The sequence below is a fragment of the Danio rerio genome, chromosome 7 (assembly GCF_049306965.1).
Source record: "Danio rerio strain Tuebingen ecotype United States chromosome 7, GRCz12tu, whole genome shotgun sequence".
NCBI lineage: Eukaryota > Metazoa > Chordata > Actinopteri > Cypriniformes > Danionidae > Danio > Danio rerio.
The window spans coordinates 63,119,405-63,137,947 of NC_133182.1; the positions used below are offsets into that span (position 1 = coordinate 63,119,405).

Here is an 18,543-nt window from a genome sequence, read left to right on the forward strand (position 1 = left end):
TATCATTTATAATTTTATTCACATACAAATATAGTAAGTGCCAACACTCTCATTGGTTCTTGCATATCAACAAACGTGTTTGAATTCAGTGTTTTCCTTGTCATTTAATTCATTAGATTTTAGCTCCAACCCCTTATTAGACACATCTGAACCAGCTAAACAAGCTCTTGCTAGGTATACTAAACTTCCTGGCAACTGTGAATTAAAGCAAGTTGGATCTAAACTCATCAGGATGCTTGCCCTTGAGCTTGGGGACCCCAGTAGAGCCATAATCAAAGAGCATCAAAAGCAAATGGAAAATACTATAACTGGAATTAAGTCAACCTCAGAAGACCACCACACACACATTGTGTGCATGTTCAATGTGTGAGGAATGAAGAAATAACAAAGGCAAAAGAAGCAAAAAACAAAATGAAAAATGTGAGGAAATGAACAAGAAAAAAACGTGAAACCACAACGAGTTCTGAAGCATGAGTGGCAAGTGTAGAGTAGCCTCATATGATCACAAGTGTTGCACTTAACACGTGGTGGCATATAGTTAATAATCTGTTAAACTTCTGTTACGTGATTTTGCTACACTGATAAGTGTTTACCGTGATGTTGGCTAACCCAACAACGAAACACACATTTTCAGCCCCTTGAGTATTTATTACATATCTTGTTGAAAAACAGGTTAGGCAACAGAAAGTGAAATCACCAGCATTGTTGAACGCATTCAGATTTATTCCAGAAAGTGGAGTTATGAAAAGGCAAGATCATGACTCTGTATAGACAAACACACACCACTTCAATTGTGATATTTAAATAGTCAAGGATTTATAAACAACATTAATATTATAATTTGTGGTGCAATTCCCTTTGCAGGATGTGCCAAGCTCATGTACACATGCGCACCAGACATGACTAAACATGCTCAACTCCCTTCTTCCTCAAAGTCAAATAAAGTCTCTTAAACACAAACACACAAAACACACAGCTTGTGGCACACTCTCTATAGTCAAAACGGCACTATGTACCGAGGCAGCTTTAAGAGTTTGAGATTTCCAGATTTACAAACACGCATGTTACATGCCTGCTAAATAGAGCAGTTAGTAAGAGTACATGTTGATGGACAAGAGAGAAGAGGGAAGATGAAAGTGGAAAGATAATAATGTGCAAGTGGGCCATCAGGAGCAGAATCAGAATCTAGCATTCATCAACCATGCTGTGTTTGAGTTTCCTGTGATTTTCATCTCTCTGACTACACGCTCTCCCATTTCACGGAGCCTCAGAGTGCCTGGTGTCACTTCTCAATATTTTCCTCCATGCTATCTCCTTGTTTGGCCTCCGTGTGTGAAACCTTGCTCCGCTCACGCACAGTTCACCCTCCCTTCTTCCTTTTCAGAATTATCCTCCCACACTGACCAATCCCTCACTCAGTCACCATGTGTGTCCAAGTCGCTGCTGTTATTCTCCTCCATTGAGAGAATTGCTTGTGTAGTTTCTTGCAGTTCACACAGTTAATCACAAACCCTAAATACTTCCTTTGGAATTCCCTTAGAGAACCAGATGAATAACACAGTCCCTGTGAATCCTCTGTCCGATTGGCTTGATTAGACATGAGGGTATGTTTATTCCAAACCATCTGTCCAGGGGTTGAACTACATTTATATTTCCACTTAAAAACAGTTATGCTGTTGCTATAAGACAGTGGTGGCCCACACCATCAGCATTTGCTTGGCCCACATGCCGCAGTGAATTACGGTACATGACTGGACCAATTCTGGCTTCCAAACAAGCGGCAAACATGGACCATATGTGGGCCAAGTCTCAGCCAAATTAATAACCCATAACTGGGCCTGAACAGGGTCCGATATGTTGGTGTGTTACGATTGCAATGTTTTTTATAAACCCATGAAGCACTTCGCTTTATGGCTGTGCTTTTTCTGGAAGCGACCTGATTGATAGAATTTTTTCTTTGCTCAAAAATAATATAAATGTATTTTAAAAGTGGGTCAAGCTAGGCCAAACTTATGTGGCCCACATGTACATTTAAACATCTGAGCCAAATACTACATTTGAGATCTGGCCCAAGTCTTGAGGGCCGCCTGTAAGACGGTGCCACCTCAGCCAAACCTGGGCCATGTTTGGCCCATATGTTGCATGCCAGTGCCAGACAAATGCCTGCTGTGCCAGCTTTATGCCAAATCTGGGCCAGAATTCTTTGCTACCTGGGACAGTTATGAACACACATTGCCAGTGTGCCTTGTGAACTATTCTACTATGAGTATAGTACCAAAATATTCACAAACTACGACCCTCTGCTCACACTTTCACTCCAGGCACCTGTCAAGCGGAAGACTAAGTATAGATTTGCAAGTCAAAGCCAGCTAGCTGATGTGGACAGCTATAATGCTGTCTTCATTGAAATACAACAGGTCTAAATAGTCAGTGTAAAAAAAAAGCCTTACTGTCATGTTAACATGTTTAATGTGTGAGTAAACAAGGCATTCAAAATGGAGAATTTTTTAGAAAGAGTTTGGATTAAATTGTACTGTGAATAATACAGTACAAACATTAACCTGTAGTTAATGTTTGGGATGTTATATCCACACGTTTAATAGCAAAATTGATCAAATGCATTTATTTAAATGCATTTAATGTATTAAAACAGTACATTTTAAAAACAGCAGTACTGGTAAAGTGGGTAGGGCTCTTACCTCGCTGGTGTGAGCCCAGCTGGGTCAGTTGGCATTTCTGTGTGAAGTTTGCATGTTCTCCCCATGTTGGCATGGGTTAATCCAGGTGCTCTGGTTTTCCCACAAGTCCAAAAACATGGTATATTGTGAACTGGGTAAGCTAGTTGTCTATAGCATATGTGTGTGTGTATGTGCTGGTCCTGCAGGTTGGGGGTTGAGCATTAGACTAACAATCCACCTCGTAAAAAATGTAACGTTATGAAACACCAACATGGTGCGGCTAAAAATCAACTTCAATATAAACAGCCGTGGGAGTAAGTACAGTAAGTAGAAATTCTTAATTTTCAGCAGCCATTAAACAAACTGTCAATATCAAAAGACCCTTTAGCAGTGACTCTGATAAGCAGTGACTCTAATAAGCTATATATATATATATATATATATATATATATATATATATATATATATATATATATATATATATATATATATATATATATATATATAGATATATAGATATGTATGTGTGTGTGTGTGTGTGTGTGTGTGTGTGTGTGTATATATATATATGCCTCTTGTATGTTGTCTTATTATATTTTGTAAAAAGCTCGTTTTATTTCCTGTAAATAAAAAAAAAAAATATATATATATATATATATATATATATATATATATATATATATATATATATATATATATATATATATATATAAATTTAGAAATTACAAATAGAAACATTTTTTTAAATATAATATATTATATATAAGATTATTTGAGGGATAAATGGTTTATTTAAAAAATCTGCATTTAAATAAGAATATTTTGCAACATTATAAACACCTTTACTGTGCCTTTTTCAATCAATTAATTAAATGAATGCTTAGAGAACCATTGAATGAAAGGGAAAATATGACTAAATATGGCTGTAAAGAAAACTAAAATAAAAGTCTGTTTAACATTTAGAGTAACAGATACAAAACAAGAGCAAAATGGATAAACAAGAATTATCTATCTATCTATTAGAGCTGCATGATTCTAGCTAAAATGAGAATAGCGATTTTTTTTTTTTTTGCCTAAAATTAAGATCACGATTTTCTCACGATTCTGTAGATATAAAATAAAGGTTTATATCAGTGGGCTATTATTATTGTTATTCTGTGGTAAAACCGCAATAGGCTTTGTGTAGTTGTACTGTTGGTTAAAATGCTAAATTTTGTATAGACTTGGAATGGTGGACTGGAACAGACTTTAGATTTGTCCAGGTCATTAATGCTGATAATAATTCTGATGTTGAGTTATTGTGTTTGAGACTTATGCTTACAATATGAAATTTTCTGCTTAAAATCTGTCACTGACGTGATTTTCGTGAATACAGAAGACTGGGTGGGTATTTTTGCATTTCGGTGGGTTTTTGGAACAACTTTATTCACAGCCTATGCAGGTTCTGTAAACTGTAATGTAAACTTCATTCAAAGGCGTGCGCCTGCCCTCCATGTGGTAACAGCTGACGGTAACTTAGTCACGTGTGATTTTGCGGTCGCATCACATGAAGACAGAAATGACATTTTTAGATGAATTATATCTTAAAATACAGCATGTGACTCTTTAAACACCATTTGGAGGTGTCCATGTTGCTGAACAATGTACGTAAAACAATGAGAAGACTTGTGTGGCAACCATTGCTTCTCTCCTGAAAATATGATTGACGGAATCCTAGAAATTCTGGATTAAGATTGTCTAGGGGTCGAATCAAGATCGCGGTCTTTTTACGTTCTTTTTATATATATATATATATATATATATATATATATATATATATATATATATATATATATATATATATACATAATAATATTATTAATGTCACGATAATAGTTTTAGGTGAAAAAAAGTTATTCAGGTAAAGAATATGCATTTAATAAAAATATATTTGCCCCACCCATATTCTTTTAAGTTAAATTTACTATAGCAGCACTACAATAGAATCTCTCACAAATAACCAAACTCTGAGTGTACACAGTGAGATTGATCACCAAGAAAATGACTTATGACTGTATTTAGCTGCAGTGTGTATAAAGCCAGTGGCAGAGGTCTTGATGGAGAGATTAAGTTTAGCCACAGTCCATTCCATGATCAATTGGGATCCTATCCAAGACGGCTTTCAATCCCAGACTAGACGGGTTTGAGAAATGGTCCACTGAATGTCTTCAGGTGTAACAGAGCATTACATTTTATAGTCTAACTCACACCGGTTCATTCTGAGAATTAGATAATGCATTGAGGATTATTAAATCTCATCTGTTGCCACAATGTTTGACTAAAGTTTCCTTTAGGGAAAAAAGAGATTTTAACAGCACACAAACTAGGCTGGTAAAGAAGAAGAGATTAAGAGAGAAGTGCTGTTTCATCAACCTCTTTCTAATGGATGTCTGGCACCGAGCAAAAAGTAAATGTCAAAAAAAAAAAAAAGTCCTGCTGTTTTTATTTTCCTCAGTGCGCATCACCAGTGAGACAACAATACAGTACTTGAAGTATGCCTGGCATGAAAGGGAACCAAAACACACATCAGGCCATAACTTCACAAAACAATCCACATTGTCACTAAGAGTACAAGCTCCGGCATGACAATTACATATTTTGAGTTTGCTTGCACTGCTTAAAAGCTTTTATCTGTGTCTGCTATTTAAAGATCAATGCTATTATTATACTTTAATCTGATGTTTTATATTGAATAAATCTGTTTGAATAACACTTTGAAAATTCCATCATCAGTTTATTATTTAATAAGTGCACATATTAGGGAAAGCACAAACAAATGTCTAATGTGATTGGATAAGTCAATCTAAGGACTTTGCAAACCCATCACAACAACATACAATTATCTCTGCTTATGCAAAACTACAGCTACGCTACTACAGGTGTTAGGCTGTAGTGCTTCTGTTGCCAAGCTTTATTTTAGCTGAAAAAATTACCTTCAAGGCTGAATAAACCCTCATAGGTTATGCAGAAAGGGTTACATTTGTAATTCTTAATGCTTTGCATAACCAAAAATGGGAAGGGTAGGAAGGATAACCATAAGACAACGTAAAGTTAAACTAGCTTTCTGGCAAATGGACATTTTTATCCTTAACTATAGAAATGACCTCAGTTAAGGACCCATTAGGAAACCCCATTACAGTTAAATACAGCTAATTATTTATTTATGGATGCCTTTAAAGATTAAGACTTATCTGCCAACGAATGCACACATATACACACCAAATTAAATGGCACTTTCTACCTACAACAATAGGAACAGATCTATTATACAGAAGGTTTACTTTGACCTCGGTCTCTCACTTGCACACACACACCTGGAGCAGCCAGGTCTAAGTAGGACTAACTCAACACAAACCACTCAGCATTTATGGCCTGCTTAAGTTAATTATTAATGACTTTTAAGACATGAAGTGCATCAGGTTGTACAAGCCCACTTTCTCCTTACTCAACGTGCTCTTATCAAAAGGTGTTGGCTTTTTAAACTCCAGTTAGCAGTGGGGATCAGCTAAAGCGCCACTCAGTGATTTGATCTAATAATGGAAAAGAGGCGAAGATTTTCTCCCCCCTAATCCTTCAACATAATTACAACTGTAATGGCTATCCGATGCAAGATTTGAAACATGATCCCGTAACACATACACAGGCCCTTGTTGCCAGGAGAGCAACTACACGAAAGAATTCAGAAGAGGAGGTGATTTCTTGTAAACATATGGGTTTATGTTGGCATTAACCCTTTAAACAAATACTTAAGGGGGATTTTTTTTTAGCAAAGGAAAATAGCACAACAGTCATCAACTGACATATTTTTGGAGATGTCTACATTAAAAATTTTGCTTGTAAGAAATAAATCTAATGATCTATTAATTATCTAACTACATTGTACTACATTTCAATCTCTCAATATAATACATTTAATAACTTATGCTAAATCTTATGCATTATTAATTTCTAATTTATTGTTATAGAAGCATTAGTGATGTGTTCCAAAAATTGTACAGAACAGGGACATCTTACATTAAAAATTGGGAAGTGGATGACTTACAGTAAGCATTCTCGTAGAAATAGTCTGGAAGTCTTCCTTTATGCAAGTGAACATAGGAAAATGAACTCATGATTGGGCCCACATGGAATCTGCGTGCGCAGAATTCCGCAGATTTTTAGCCGATCATTGATTCTGTTTATTTACTCGTGTAAATGTGTGGAAATTCATCTTTATTCATTTTTTTTATTAATTTCAGTAATAGTATTGACTAATAAGAAAATAATAATATGATGCATTTACAATACAGTTTGTAAAGTAATAGTTTCTGTCTTTTAGTAGATATATCATACAAGACTTATTTTGTTTACCAAATAAAGTGGATGTAATTGGATTTGCATTGTGAATGTTGAATACTAGTTAAAAAGGTATTATTTTTTTATTTCATATATAAAGTTTTTAGTTATGATACTCCCATAATCATTCCGCATAAATCCACAGACTTTTTAATCAAAATTCTGTGTAGAAATAGCAAAAAAGGTCCGCAGATTCCGTCGGGCCCTAGTAATTAATAGATTACAAGCCTTCAACTTGGCTCAAATAAAATGATTTGATATATTAATAAATGTAAATTAGTGTTGCTTATTTGCATTACAATTTGAAAATAATTTGGGATTTTTAGTATTAAGTATTTAGTATTAAGAGAATCAAATACTGTATGGCTTGTAAAAAAAAGTGATAATAGCCTACATTTTCCTTTTAATGTCCCTAAAATACACAGTAATGCCACGAACTCAAACATGGTTTCATGAGTCATGATTATCATGTTTCTGATAATCAGGCCTGAATAACAGTGTTTATGATCTGCCAAAACAGATCTACAGATCAGCCTAGCAAGGGTTAAGTTCCATATGCGACACGAATCGTGAATGTCATGCTCTTACAAATAGTATCTTTAAAACGGGCAGTTTTCCCCATTATAAACCAATATTTACACAACTCAAAAGTCGTTCCATGAAGGGAAAACAACAGCAAACATAAAACACAAGTCGAGTGTTTATCAACAGAGCACAAGAAGTCGAAACTTGGAACAGCGCTGAACTCCAGCTCTGTCCTGGGTGTCAGATGTTTGACTGTAAATGACTTCAACGTGTAACACAGATCAAGTATCACGCCACATAACAATCACAGACGGACGCGATCTTCTTACCTCGTCCCATTTGATAAACTTGCTCCCCCGTTTGAGGACCTCATTGACAGACACCGGTTTGAGCTGCAACGCGTGAACTCCCGGTTTCGCCCCGGCCATGGCTGCTGAATCGACGGGTGGCGACGCCTCAGCTTCTCGGTTGGAAGTTTCTGACCTTCAGTGTAACAACGGAACCAGAGCTTGACCCAACGCCTCGAGTCCGCCTGGGTCAACACACGCGGACGCGACTGTCACACATTCACGAGCGGGCGCACTTTAAGACTTTGGCGATTGTTTGTTCATCTAAGCGCTTATCACGGCAAGGACTTGAATTGATATTTTCCTTCCTGTCCGTCCATCCGCTCAGTAATGATGAGATCCCAGCTCAGGAGAAACTTTCACTTGGCTTTGGTCCCCGCTGGAATTTGCTCCTCTTTTCCTTCATGTTTTCTCCGAACTAAATGGGAGCGCGAGAAAGACGGAGAGAGAGAGGGAGAGAGCGACGGGGGGAGTAAGGAAGTGAAGGAAGAAAAAGTGAACAGACGAGGAAGTGCTTTTCTTTTCTTTTCTTCTGTCATTCCATTGTCATTTTACTCTTTTAGAAGTATATTGCTGTTAGGATGTGTATCTGACATGAACAACCATAGCTTTCGCTGTCCTGTTGGACATGTTTCCCCTCTATTTAAGCGCCTTTTCCTCTTTCCAAGAATGTTAAACACGGATCGCGGCGTGAGCCAATGCACTTGAATTCTTATGAATAAAAAACTGCATACGCATAAACAAAACACAGTAATAATATCTACATCTTATACCTACACTTAATATGAGTCATAGTAAAAGCAAAACCCAATTCCTCACATTTCTTTACAAAGTTAAAACTTACTTGAGTTATAAATACTTAATAATGAATTTAAACTTTTAAGTTTTTTGATCAGTGTGCTCAAATTTTGTGTAACAACGCCACGACCATTTTCACTTGTTATTATGCAGCATGTACAGTGCTAAGCATAACTGAGTACACCCCATTTTGAAAATGAGTATGTTTCTTTATCTCTCAGTGAATATAGCAATGTATTTTGTTGCATTTAAACAAAACAGATTTAATAAACAGGTATATTTATTAAAAGTATTATTTTAGTCACCAAACATATTTAGAAATTGAAAGATAATACAATTAAATTCAAGCAAAATATTGCAAAATAAATTACAACTTACAAAACTTCAACTAAAATGTTCAATGTTTTTGCTTCTCTTGATTTTTCCTCATTTTAATTTTTGAATTTAATATTTTTTGATAACATACTGTACTAGTTTTTGGAGCGTTGTCGTTAATTATTTTATCAGATAAGCTCCAGATTTGGCTTCAGTACTGACTAATCTCATGTATATGCACAAATATAATATTCTAGTTAGATTTGTAAGGGGTGTACACTGTAAAAACCAAATGGCAGTAGCCTGTGTATAAATTAATGGTATTTATGCATTGTATAGGTCTACTGGTAGGTCACAAAGCAAAGACAACATCATGTCGAACAATGTGTATGTGTTAACCACAAACAGTCGTGAAACAGAAATTCGATTTCTGTCACAAGAGAAGAAATGGAAAACCTGGAATAAGGCATCAGTAATTACCAAAGTGTCAGTCTTGGTTATTCTGCTACACTCATGTTTGATTCTTCTGTCCAGCTTTCAGTTTGTCTGGTGACAAAGAAGTAGCTTTTTTTTTAAATTTAGGGAAATAGTATAATTATTTCCAGATTTCGATGGATTTTGAGTAAAGAGATGGTGGTGTTTACAGATACAGCCTTGAATCTTTAGGCGTAATTTACACAGGTGGAAAACAAGCATAAAGTAACTGCCCACATGTCTGTAAGTTAGTTGTAAAAATGTGAAAATTATTAATGAATCCAAATAAAAGGGTGAACATGTTCTTAATATGTCAATGCTTCAAGTTCTAGTAAATATGAAACTAAAAGAACCAACTTTAACACAGATATGTTCAAATATTTTGAAAACAAAATGAGTCAGGTGAAACGCATTCGTGTCATCAGATATTCCTTCTGTGTTTTTGCTGCATATACAGTACTGGAAGTTTCCAGCTTGTCAGCACCCATTAATACAGCCCCCCTTACCTCCCTCTTCCTCTCCGCCTCATTCCTGAACAGGTGTCCTCTTCCCAGAAGAATATATACACCAGAGAAACTATATTCTCATGAGAGCATTAGATTGAAGAAAAACAGTCCAACATTGACCTTTCAAAGATGCACCTTGCAAATGTTCTCAACCTTTTATTACTTTTTGGGACACCACACACAGTCACATATTTTCAATGTCAGGCCCAGGGCCTCTGCTCTCAATGTGTCTTACAACCTCGACTGTGAAGAATGAGATTTGTAGACCCAGGAGGGCATGTAGCTTTGTAAAGCTGGAACAGAGAGTTTGATGAAGAATAATAACCACGGCAGAAAGAGAAAGATGACAATATAAGGTCAAGAGAGAAGAGATAACTGAAACTTTGATAAGTAAGTGGTCCAGTCACTCTAATCAGAGACTATTTTCGACTGAAAGCCGAGCACTCACAAAGACATATTGTATTTTAGCCCAGAGACAAGTTAGCATACTGTACACACATAACCTTATCCAGAACGTATTTGATTAATACATGTGCCATTTAAAGATGCCATCTGAACTTTCTACAAAGTTCCTCCTTTATTCTTTGCTCACTGTGTTTTTCTCCCTGTTTTACCTAATGAGAAATCCCTGACACAGTCTACAGTAGCAGCAAAGGCTGATCACATTACTTTTTAGATAGCAGAAATGTGTGCCAAAAGCTCTGAAATCTCCTCAAAAGCTTCTTTGTTAAACCTCAGGCAGGGCTGACTCAAGGTCTTCTCAAACAAACAGTCCACTGTTGCCATCTAGCGGTGTGACATTCGCTCTGAAATGGTATTGGGGAAGAAGAGTGTGTTCCAAAGACAGGGACGTGGACTTTTGTTTATAGGCTTGTAGATTTAGCAGATTCTTTCTTTCAAAGCGACTTGCATTACGGTTAAGGTACACATTTTTATCAGTGATCGCTTTCTCTGGAATCGAACCAGTTTTATAATCAACATTTTTTTTTTAAATTAATAAATAATAATAATAAAAAAGTTTCTCAATCAGGGAGCCAGGGACTCGATATAGGGAGGCTATACGGAGATATAAAACAATGTTGTAAAATTGCTATATACACAAACAAGTGGGAAAAAAAAACTGATATAAAAATCTAATATTTATCTTGGTCCAGTAAATAAAGAAATAAGAAGGTCACGAAGGCCTGAATTTATTTATTTATTTTTTATTATTTTTTTTTTTTTAACAAATTGTGATCATTACAGCTGTGTTAATGCATCGGTTTCCTCGTCATTCCTTCGGTTTCTTTCAATGGCCACAGCTGTGGACTAATCAAACTAATCTCTCATCAAAATGGCGCTTTTGTTTCCTCTTCCCACCCACTGTGGCATCCTCACTCGCTCTATTTCTCTGCAGATTCCTATCTCACTGGCTCTCTGCTGTTATACCCCTAATATAGGTTGTTTTCAGTTTGCCAAACAGTCTCCTGCCAATGCTCTAAATTTATTGTTTGTTGTGAGGCAGCCATTCACTTCAGGCAGGTGGCAGCAGTAGCATCACTGAGAAAAAAATCTCTACTTGTTAATTCACACCAAGGAGATTAATGTCTTTATTTGTGTTGGTTTTGCAGTTTGAGATGTAAGGGTAAGAATTTAGTCCATGAATGTGATTTGAGAGCGCCACTACTCAGCAGTGGTGTAAAGTAACACATTACAAATACTTAAATTACTTTGAGTAGTTATTCTCTGTAATTGTAATTAAGTACTTTTAAACGTGTATTTTACTTTCTCTTAAGTACATTTGTTGGTACTTTTACTCCACTTTTTCCTCCAACCTGCGGTCACTTTTTTTTTTGTCTATGGGGATAGTAGAAAAGTTAAGTAGAAAAATAGTCCTTTGATTCCTGTCCAGTCAAATCGCACATAGAAAGTAAATTGCCAAAAATTTCCAAAATCTTTACATGCAGAGACTGTACTGTACTGAGAAGAATGATGTTTACTGTATGATGACTGAAATTGCCAAATGTCTTTAAACAGTAATTGAATGCACTACATAATGTTACGTTTACACACACATCCACAAATTGCATGTAAACGCACCAGCCTTTCACAGCGTAATACTCATTACTACGTTGAGTATTATTCACCAGATACTTTTACTCTTCTTGCACTACATTTTTTTGTGTAAATAATGGTACTTTTACTTGAGTATGACTTTTCAGGACTCTTTCCACCACTGCTACTCAGTAGGATTTGACAATAAAATACATCACTATTTTACAATAAAAAATGATTGAATTATGAATTATTTTCAAGAACTTTGAGAATGTAAATATGCAGTTAAGTATGTCAATAAATTCAGAATCCTGACAAAAACATTAATAATTATTAAACTGTAATTTTACTCAATTGTTTTGTCCGGTCCATAAAATGACTCATCTGATGCATCCACATCTCAAAATTAACACAATTATTTCATGAGCCAGATCTGACATGATTTTTTGTGTTCTTGGGCCGTCTGAATATAGCATTACATCATCTTAAGAGATTATCACAAGTTCACACATGAAATAGAAACAAGTCATCAGAAAAAAATAATAATTTTACTCACCCTACCTTTTTGTGTTTTTTTTTTTCTATTGTTGAACACAAAAGAATATATTACTAGAGGTCAATGGTTATTGGTTTTACACTCTTCAAAATATCTTCAATTTTGTTCAACAGAAAAAAGCCACTTAAACAGATTCACAAAACTAACAATTATGAACATTTATAAAATAATACTTTGAGATCATAGCAGGACTGCAAGACAAACAAATGTATATCTAGATTAATTATAAAAACAACAAAACAATAATCAGCAATAATGTATAATATTCAAATACTTGTGCATGTCTGAGTACGTGAAAACATGCAACTGACTATATTGCAGCATGCAGTGAATTTACTGAACTGTAAGATCCAGACATAGCTTTATGAATAATTCATTGTCTTCATGCCACTTGTAAAACACCACTGTAGAGGTAGAAATGTTCCGTGGCCTCTATAATCAGCCTGGAGCATTCTAGCAATATTCCCTTCTTATTTGTATTTAATTTTTGTAAATATTATATATTAATATTAATATTTGTTTGTTTGTTAATGATTTATACAAGAATGACCTTTGTTCTCAAAGGTACACTCAATTTTGGATGAAGTTTAATGCCATAATTGAATACTAACTTTCATACATGTTTATGGTGGAAAACTGTATGGTGCTTTGTCCAGTTTATTCTTAATGTTAAATGAACTGACTGTTATTTGCTCTGTAAGGTGGCAGTGTTAGAGTGATGCATAAAGTTGTTTAGATACTGTATAACTTATTTAGAATAAATCTGATTATATTTTGATCCTATATTTGTTTTCTCACGCCACACATTCTTCGCTGTAAAACCTAAGTCAACTTGTCAAATGACAATAGTGAAGTTTACTCAAAACTGACTAAAAGTTGATTCTACTCGTCTCAAAAGTTTTGAACTCAGCTTGAAGGTAACGAGTTAATTAAATATCTTTTTACTTCAACTTAAATGGAGTAAGTTCACAGTACTCATATAGATTAGTTTTTAACTCAAATGGTTTGTTGCAATCGGTTTCTTCAAACGATTTGAGTTGACTTAACTTATTGGGTTTTAGAGTATTCAGTTGGTTTGAGTTGAGTTTATTTATTGGGTTTTACTGTGCTCAAATTGCTTCATTTACTCAAATGGATAAGGTTCACAGTATTCATTAGGATTAATTTTTTAACTTAAGTAGTTTATGCAATAAGTCTCATAAGACAGTTTGAGTTACCCTAACTTTTTAGATTTTTACAGTGTTGGGTTAATTGAGTGCAATGAACTCAATGATATTCATGCCAGTTCATTATTAATATCCATTAGTAGCTGTTCGTGTGACATTAATGGCAAATACCATGAGGGGGCGACCCTTTCCACATGGACTAAAGCAGCATTTTCTAAAAGACAGATTTGTCTGGAGTATTATGCCCTGCTCACATAATTAACAATAACTTTAAAAGTAATTATATTAGCAGCTATACCAATGGATAACCATGTTCTGTTTATCATGAGCATGTTCTGCAGTTATGCCTTTTGACTCTAAATGTATACTCTGGGTAGACTGTTGGTAGACGGTTTCCTGTTTATGGTTTCATCATTCCCTCTACACTGAAAAAATTATGTTTTCAAAATTGTTGCAAACAATTTACAGTTGAAGTCAGAATGATTAGCCCCCTATTTATTTTTTCCTCAACTTCTGTTTAATGGAAAGAAGATTTTTTTAGCACATTTCTAAACATAACAGTTTTAATAACTCATCTCTAATAATTGATTTATTTTTATCTTTGTCATGATGACAGTAAATAATATTTGACTAGATATTTTTCAAGAAACTTCTATACAGCTTAAAGTGACATTTAAAGGCTTAACTAGGTTAATTTGGTTAACTAGGCAGGTTAGAGTAATTAGGCAAATCATTGTATAACAATGGTTTGTTCTGTAGACTATCGAAAACGAAAAAATATATAGCTTAAAGGTGCTAATTATTTTGACCTTAAAATGGCTTTCAAAAACAACCAAAAACTGCTTTTATTCTAGCCGAAATAAAAAAAAAACAAGACTTTCTCCAGAAAAAAAAATATTATCAGACATAGGCCTACTGTGAAAATTTCCTTGCTCTGTTAAACATCACTTGTGAAATATAAAAAAAATAAATAAAAGTCAATGGAAGGCTAATAATTCTGTGTCATATATGTGATGTGTTGAATTTCATTAATTTTTTTCAGCCCCTTTATTAATCAGGGGTCGCCACAGCAGAATGAACCACCAACTTATTCAGCATATGTTTTACGCAGTGGATGCCTTTCAAGCTGCAACCTATCACTGGGAAACATCCACACTCATTCACACACATACACTACAGTCAATTTAGCTTACTCAATGTGTTAAATTTAATTAAACTAATTAAAATTAGAAATGTTCAGCTTTGTTTGTTTAAATACAGCCAAAAATATTTTTTACACCTAACAAAAAATAGTAAATAACAAAAAATAGTGAATTTTTTTTTTTCAGCTGTGCAAACATGTTGGTGTGTTTTATGAATATGTGAGTAACTAATCAGCAGGCCTGTAATGAGAAGGTAATACACTGTGAATATATTGTACAAAGGAATAGTTCACACAAAAATTCTAATTCTGTCATTATTTACTTACCCTTCACTTGTTCAAACCCTATTTGAGTTGTTTTTAACAAAAGAAGGAAACTTATAAAGGTTTGAAATCACAAAGAGGAATGGAATTTTCATTTTTGGGTGAACCCCCTATTAAGACTCTTTAATTAAAAAAAAAAAGTATTAAAAACACACTTTGTTTATGGAAATTGATACGTGTCCAACATAAGGGTTAAACTTGGGAACAGTGTATGTGTGTGTGTGTGTGTTTACACAAATAAAATTTTATGATTTGCAATTTGCTGTATAGGATCTGCCATTTTTGATCCCCTTTATACACTTTCATTTCCTAATCAATAAAACAATAGACTAAAATACTGATGAATAGGCTAGATAAAATAAAGCAGACCTAAAGTTCAAATATGTCACACCTATATATGTTGCCATCAAGGAATCCTTTTGTTTTTATTCCTCACTCATTTTAACATCACAGTTGAAATAACAGGATTATCTACATGTATTTAGCCTGAAGAGAGGGTTGGGTGAACTTATTAGTCAGCGTTAGAGACAAGGGAGGGAGAGGGAGAGAGACTGACAGAGAGGGAGGGAGAGAAAGGACAGCCGTTGCTCAAAGGGGGTTACACATACACAACTCGTGTGAGGGAAGCAGAGTAGGAAGAGAGAGGAGGGGGAAAGGAAGGACAAAAAAGAAGGGGGACACTGCACTGTTTGTTTTCGTTTTATTGCTTTGAATTGCAAAAAAAGTACCGGTTCTCTTTAAGTTAAAGGATAAATCATTGCTAACGGCTTCCATCTTTACTTAAGTTCTAGATAGTAGGCTACGAGGGGCACGCAGTTATTTTAAGTGATCAGAGCATTTGTTGCTGTTCTAGCTACTTTGTAAAGAAAAAAGAGACACGCGGTTTGCAGTCCTGTAAGTGCTTTTTAGCGACTCGACAATTTGAGACAAGACTCAGCGTAACAAATAATCAAAACTGGAAGTAGTTTTATGTGACTTTATTTATATTATCAAAGAGTTGCCAGATGTCATTGAGCTCTGCGAGAAAGCTAGAATAACATCTCCATTAGTGGCCTTTTTAAATCACACAGCTAAACAAATACGGGGAAGAAAACCAGATCTACTGTACCAGCCGGTTATTTACATCATTGCGGACTATGGCGGCGGTAACAAGTCCAGAATCGAGCCAGCAAGCTCGCGTTTACTTCCAGACGCCCACCGGATCAACTGAAGAAACCGAGACCCCGGTCCGCAAGCAAGGACGGGTCACAGTGAAATATGACCGGAAAGAACTGAGAAAAAGACTTAATTTGGAAGAGTGGATTATTGACCAGCTAACGGATCTCTACGACTGCGAGGTAAGAGTCGTTTACAGACGCTTTGCTAAAAATAAGTCCAGAAGGTTAGTTTGAGGTAGTTTATAAACTAAACAAAAACATCAACAAGTCAATCTATTCAATATTAATTATTATAGATAGACAATGCAATGCTCAGTTATCGCAGTCACCGTAATATTACAAGCGAAGAGGAGAATGCAATTGTGTTTAAGCGCCAATCTGCAACTGACCCACATTCTATTTACAGACACTTTAAGCGTTAAAGGGAGAGCGCTTTAATTATTACGTTGTAGCCTATTACTTTATATACCTTCGCGCAATCTCGGTGACGTCATCCAAAGTACGCCTTGTTCGCTGCTAAATAAATTTGTACAGTTGAGTGACAAGGAGATTGACTACGAATTAAAGCACGAAATTAAGGGGTTTCCCCTTGTAACTCAAGCACTGGGGTTTTAATTTATTAGATTTAATAAAGATTTGCTCAGGGACACATCCATCCTGTGCAAGCTACATAGTTCTACCATTAGGTTGACAAGCAAGCAAACAAACACACAAATAAACAAAATGTGTGTATGCCTACTTCTAGGCCTACATAACTGCTATAAATCTGTATTTCAGACAGGATTCCATAAAGTCATATTTGACCCACACTATAAATTAACTGATGTGTGAACTAGCTGAATTCATGTAAGCTACCCTCAATGATTTTATTGAATTTACTGTAAATTGTTAATTTGTGAAGTAGCTACTCCCCAGATAGCTAGTAGTATAGGCCTACTGCACGACATAAATATTTTTCAAGCAGGAACATTTCTTCAATGTTCAATAATCTGTTCAATGATGTGTTCATTGATGTTCAATGATCAGAAAAATGTTTTAAATTATAAACATCTTTTAAAATATTTTCTTTTTAACATCTGACAGGAATCGTCATATAGATGCACTGCCGATTTGTCTTTCAGATGTAAATACACAAATAAAAAACAAACGCAAACTTTTGAAAACTGAGGCAAGGCTATTCAAACCATTATATGAAGAGTTCAGATGCAAAAACCTCTACGTGCAATTAAAAATTAACATTTTTCTCAGCCTCCTTTGTTGATGTTGAGATATTTTACTTTAAAGGCCACGAAAAGGACTTATTCTTTGCCATAAAAGTGATATTACTGAACATACACACAGGAGCTTGATACATTTTAGAGGAAAACTTCAGATAGCATTTACAGTTTTATTGCATCTAAAAAATGTTTGTTGTTTATTTGTTCTTTTATTTTTGTTTGTTTTGCTACTTTGCTGGGTTTTGGGTTTCACTCTCGTACACTGTAAATAAACCATCACTTTACACATTATATCAGCGAGTTGTGCCATCATTTTGACGTTTTCTCATTTTTTTTATATCCTTTGAGAACCCACTACGAGCCTTCCTGGCTCGTAAACCTCACACTTGTCATATATAGATTTTAGGCTGTATAGTGTGGATACAGCTCACGTTTCGGAAACACAATAAAAACGTTACTCTAGACTAGGAGCATTTTCATTGTAAAATGCTGTTTTAAAATGAAAACGCACTAATGTTAAAGTCGTTGTTTGTCAGTGTTAGTAAATATACAAATGAGCACCAAAGACTATTTAACAATATACTAAAGTAATCATTTTGAAAGCTTCTTTTACAGGAAGTCAGAAAAGAGTTATGAGATTTACCATAAACCTATATTTGGAAGGAACCTTCGGTGCTTCTATAAAAAAATGAACATGTGGTTTGGCATACTTCTCAAGTCGCCTATACCCTCTCAGAGTCTATAAACAACACAGCCACGTATGAACATATACTTGCTTCCTCACACCATCCAAGACCCATGTCAGCATGTTAAATCCGCTTTTCCAATTTTTTTTAGCTTTAAAGTTAACAATAATGCATGACGTGGCAATCCCTCGAGAGTCTTAATCCTTTTCATTTAAAACTACTTGAATTTTTGGAAGTGAGACCAG

The 18,543-nt window shown here is 35.1% G+C and overlaps 2 protein-coding genes across 8 annotated transcripts in view; one reads left to right on the top strand and one right to left on the bottom strand.

The window, feature by feature from the left end:
• Positions 1–8,344, bottom strand: part of plcb3 (phospholipase C, beta 3 (phosphatidylinositol-specific)) — a 95,603-nt gene extending 87,259 nt beyond the window's left edge. For 5 of the 6 annotated variants that reach the window (XR_012382240.1, XR_012382239.1, XR_012382238.1 and 2 more), the window contains exon 1: positions 7,907–8,344. Coding sequence is in view for 2 of the 6 variants with exons in the window: in XM_005166533.6 (XP_005166590.1) it covers positions 7,907–8,005 (99 nt within the window). In the remaining 4 variants the exon portion in view is untranslated. 6 annotated transcript variants of the gene reach the window in all.
• Positions 8,345–15,866: 7,522 nt separating this feature from the next.
• The window catches only part of ppp1r14bb (protein phosphatase 1, regulatory (inhibitor) subunit 14Bb), a 37,180-nt gene continuing 34,503 nt past the window's right edge, over positions 15,867–18,543 (top strand). Inside the window, exon 1 of one of the 2 annotated variants that reach the window (XM_073905906.1) lies at positions 15,867–16,575. In XM_073905906.1, coding sequence (XP_073762007.1) covers positions 16,375–16,575 — 201 coding nt within the window. In that variant the 5' untranslated portion in view covers positions 15,867–16,374. 2 annotated transcript variants of the gene reach the window in all.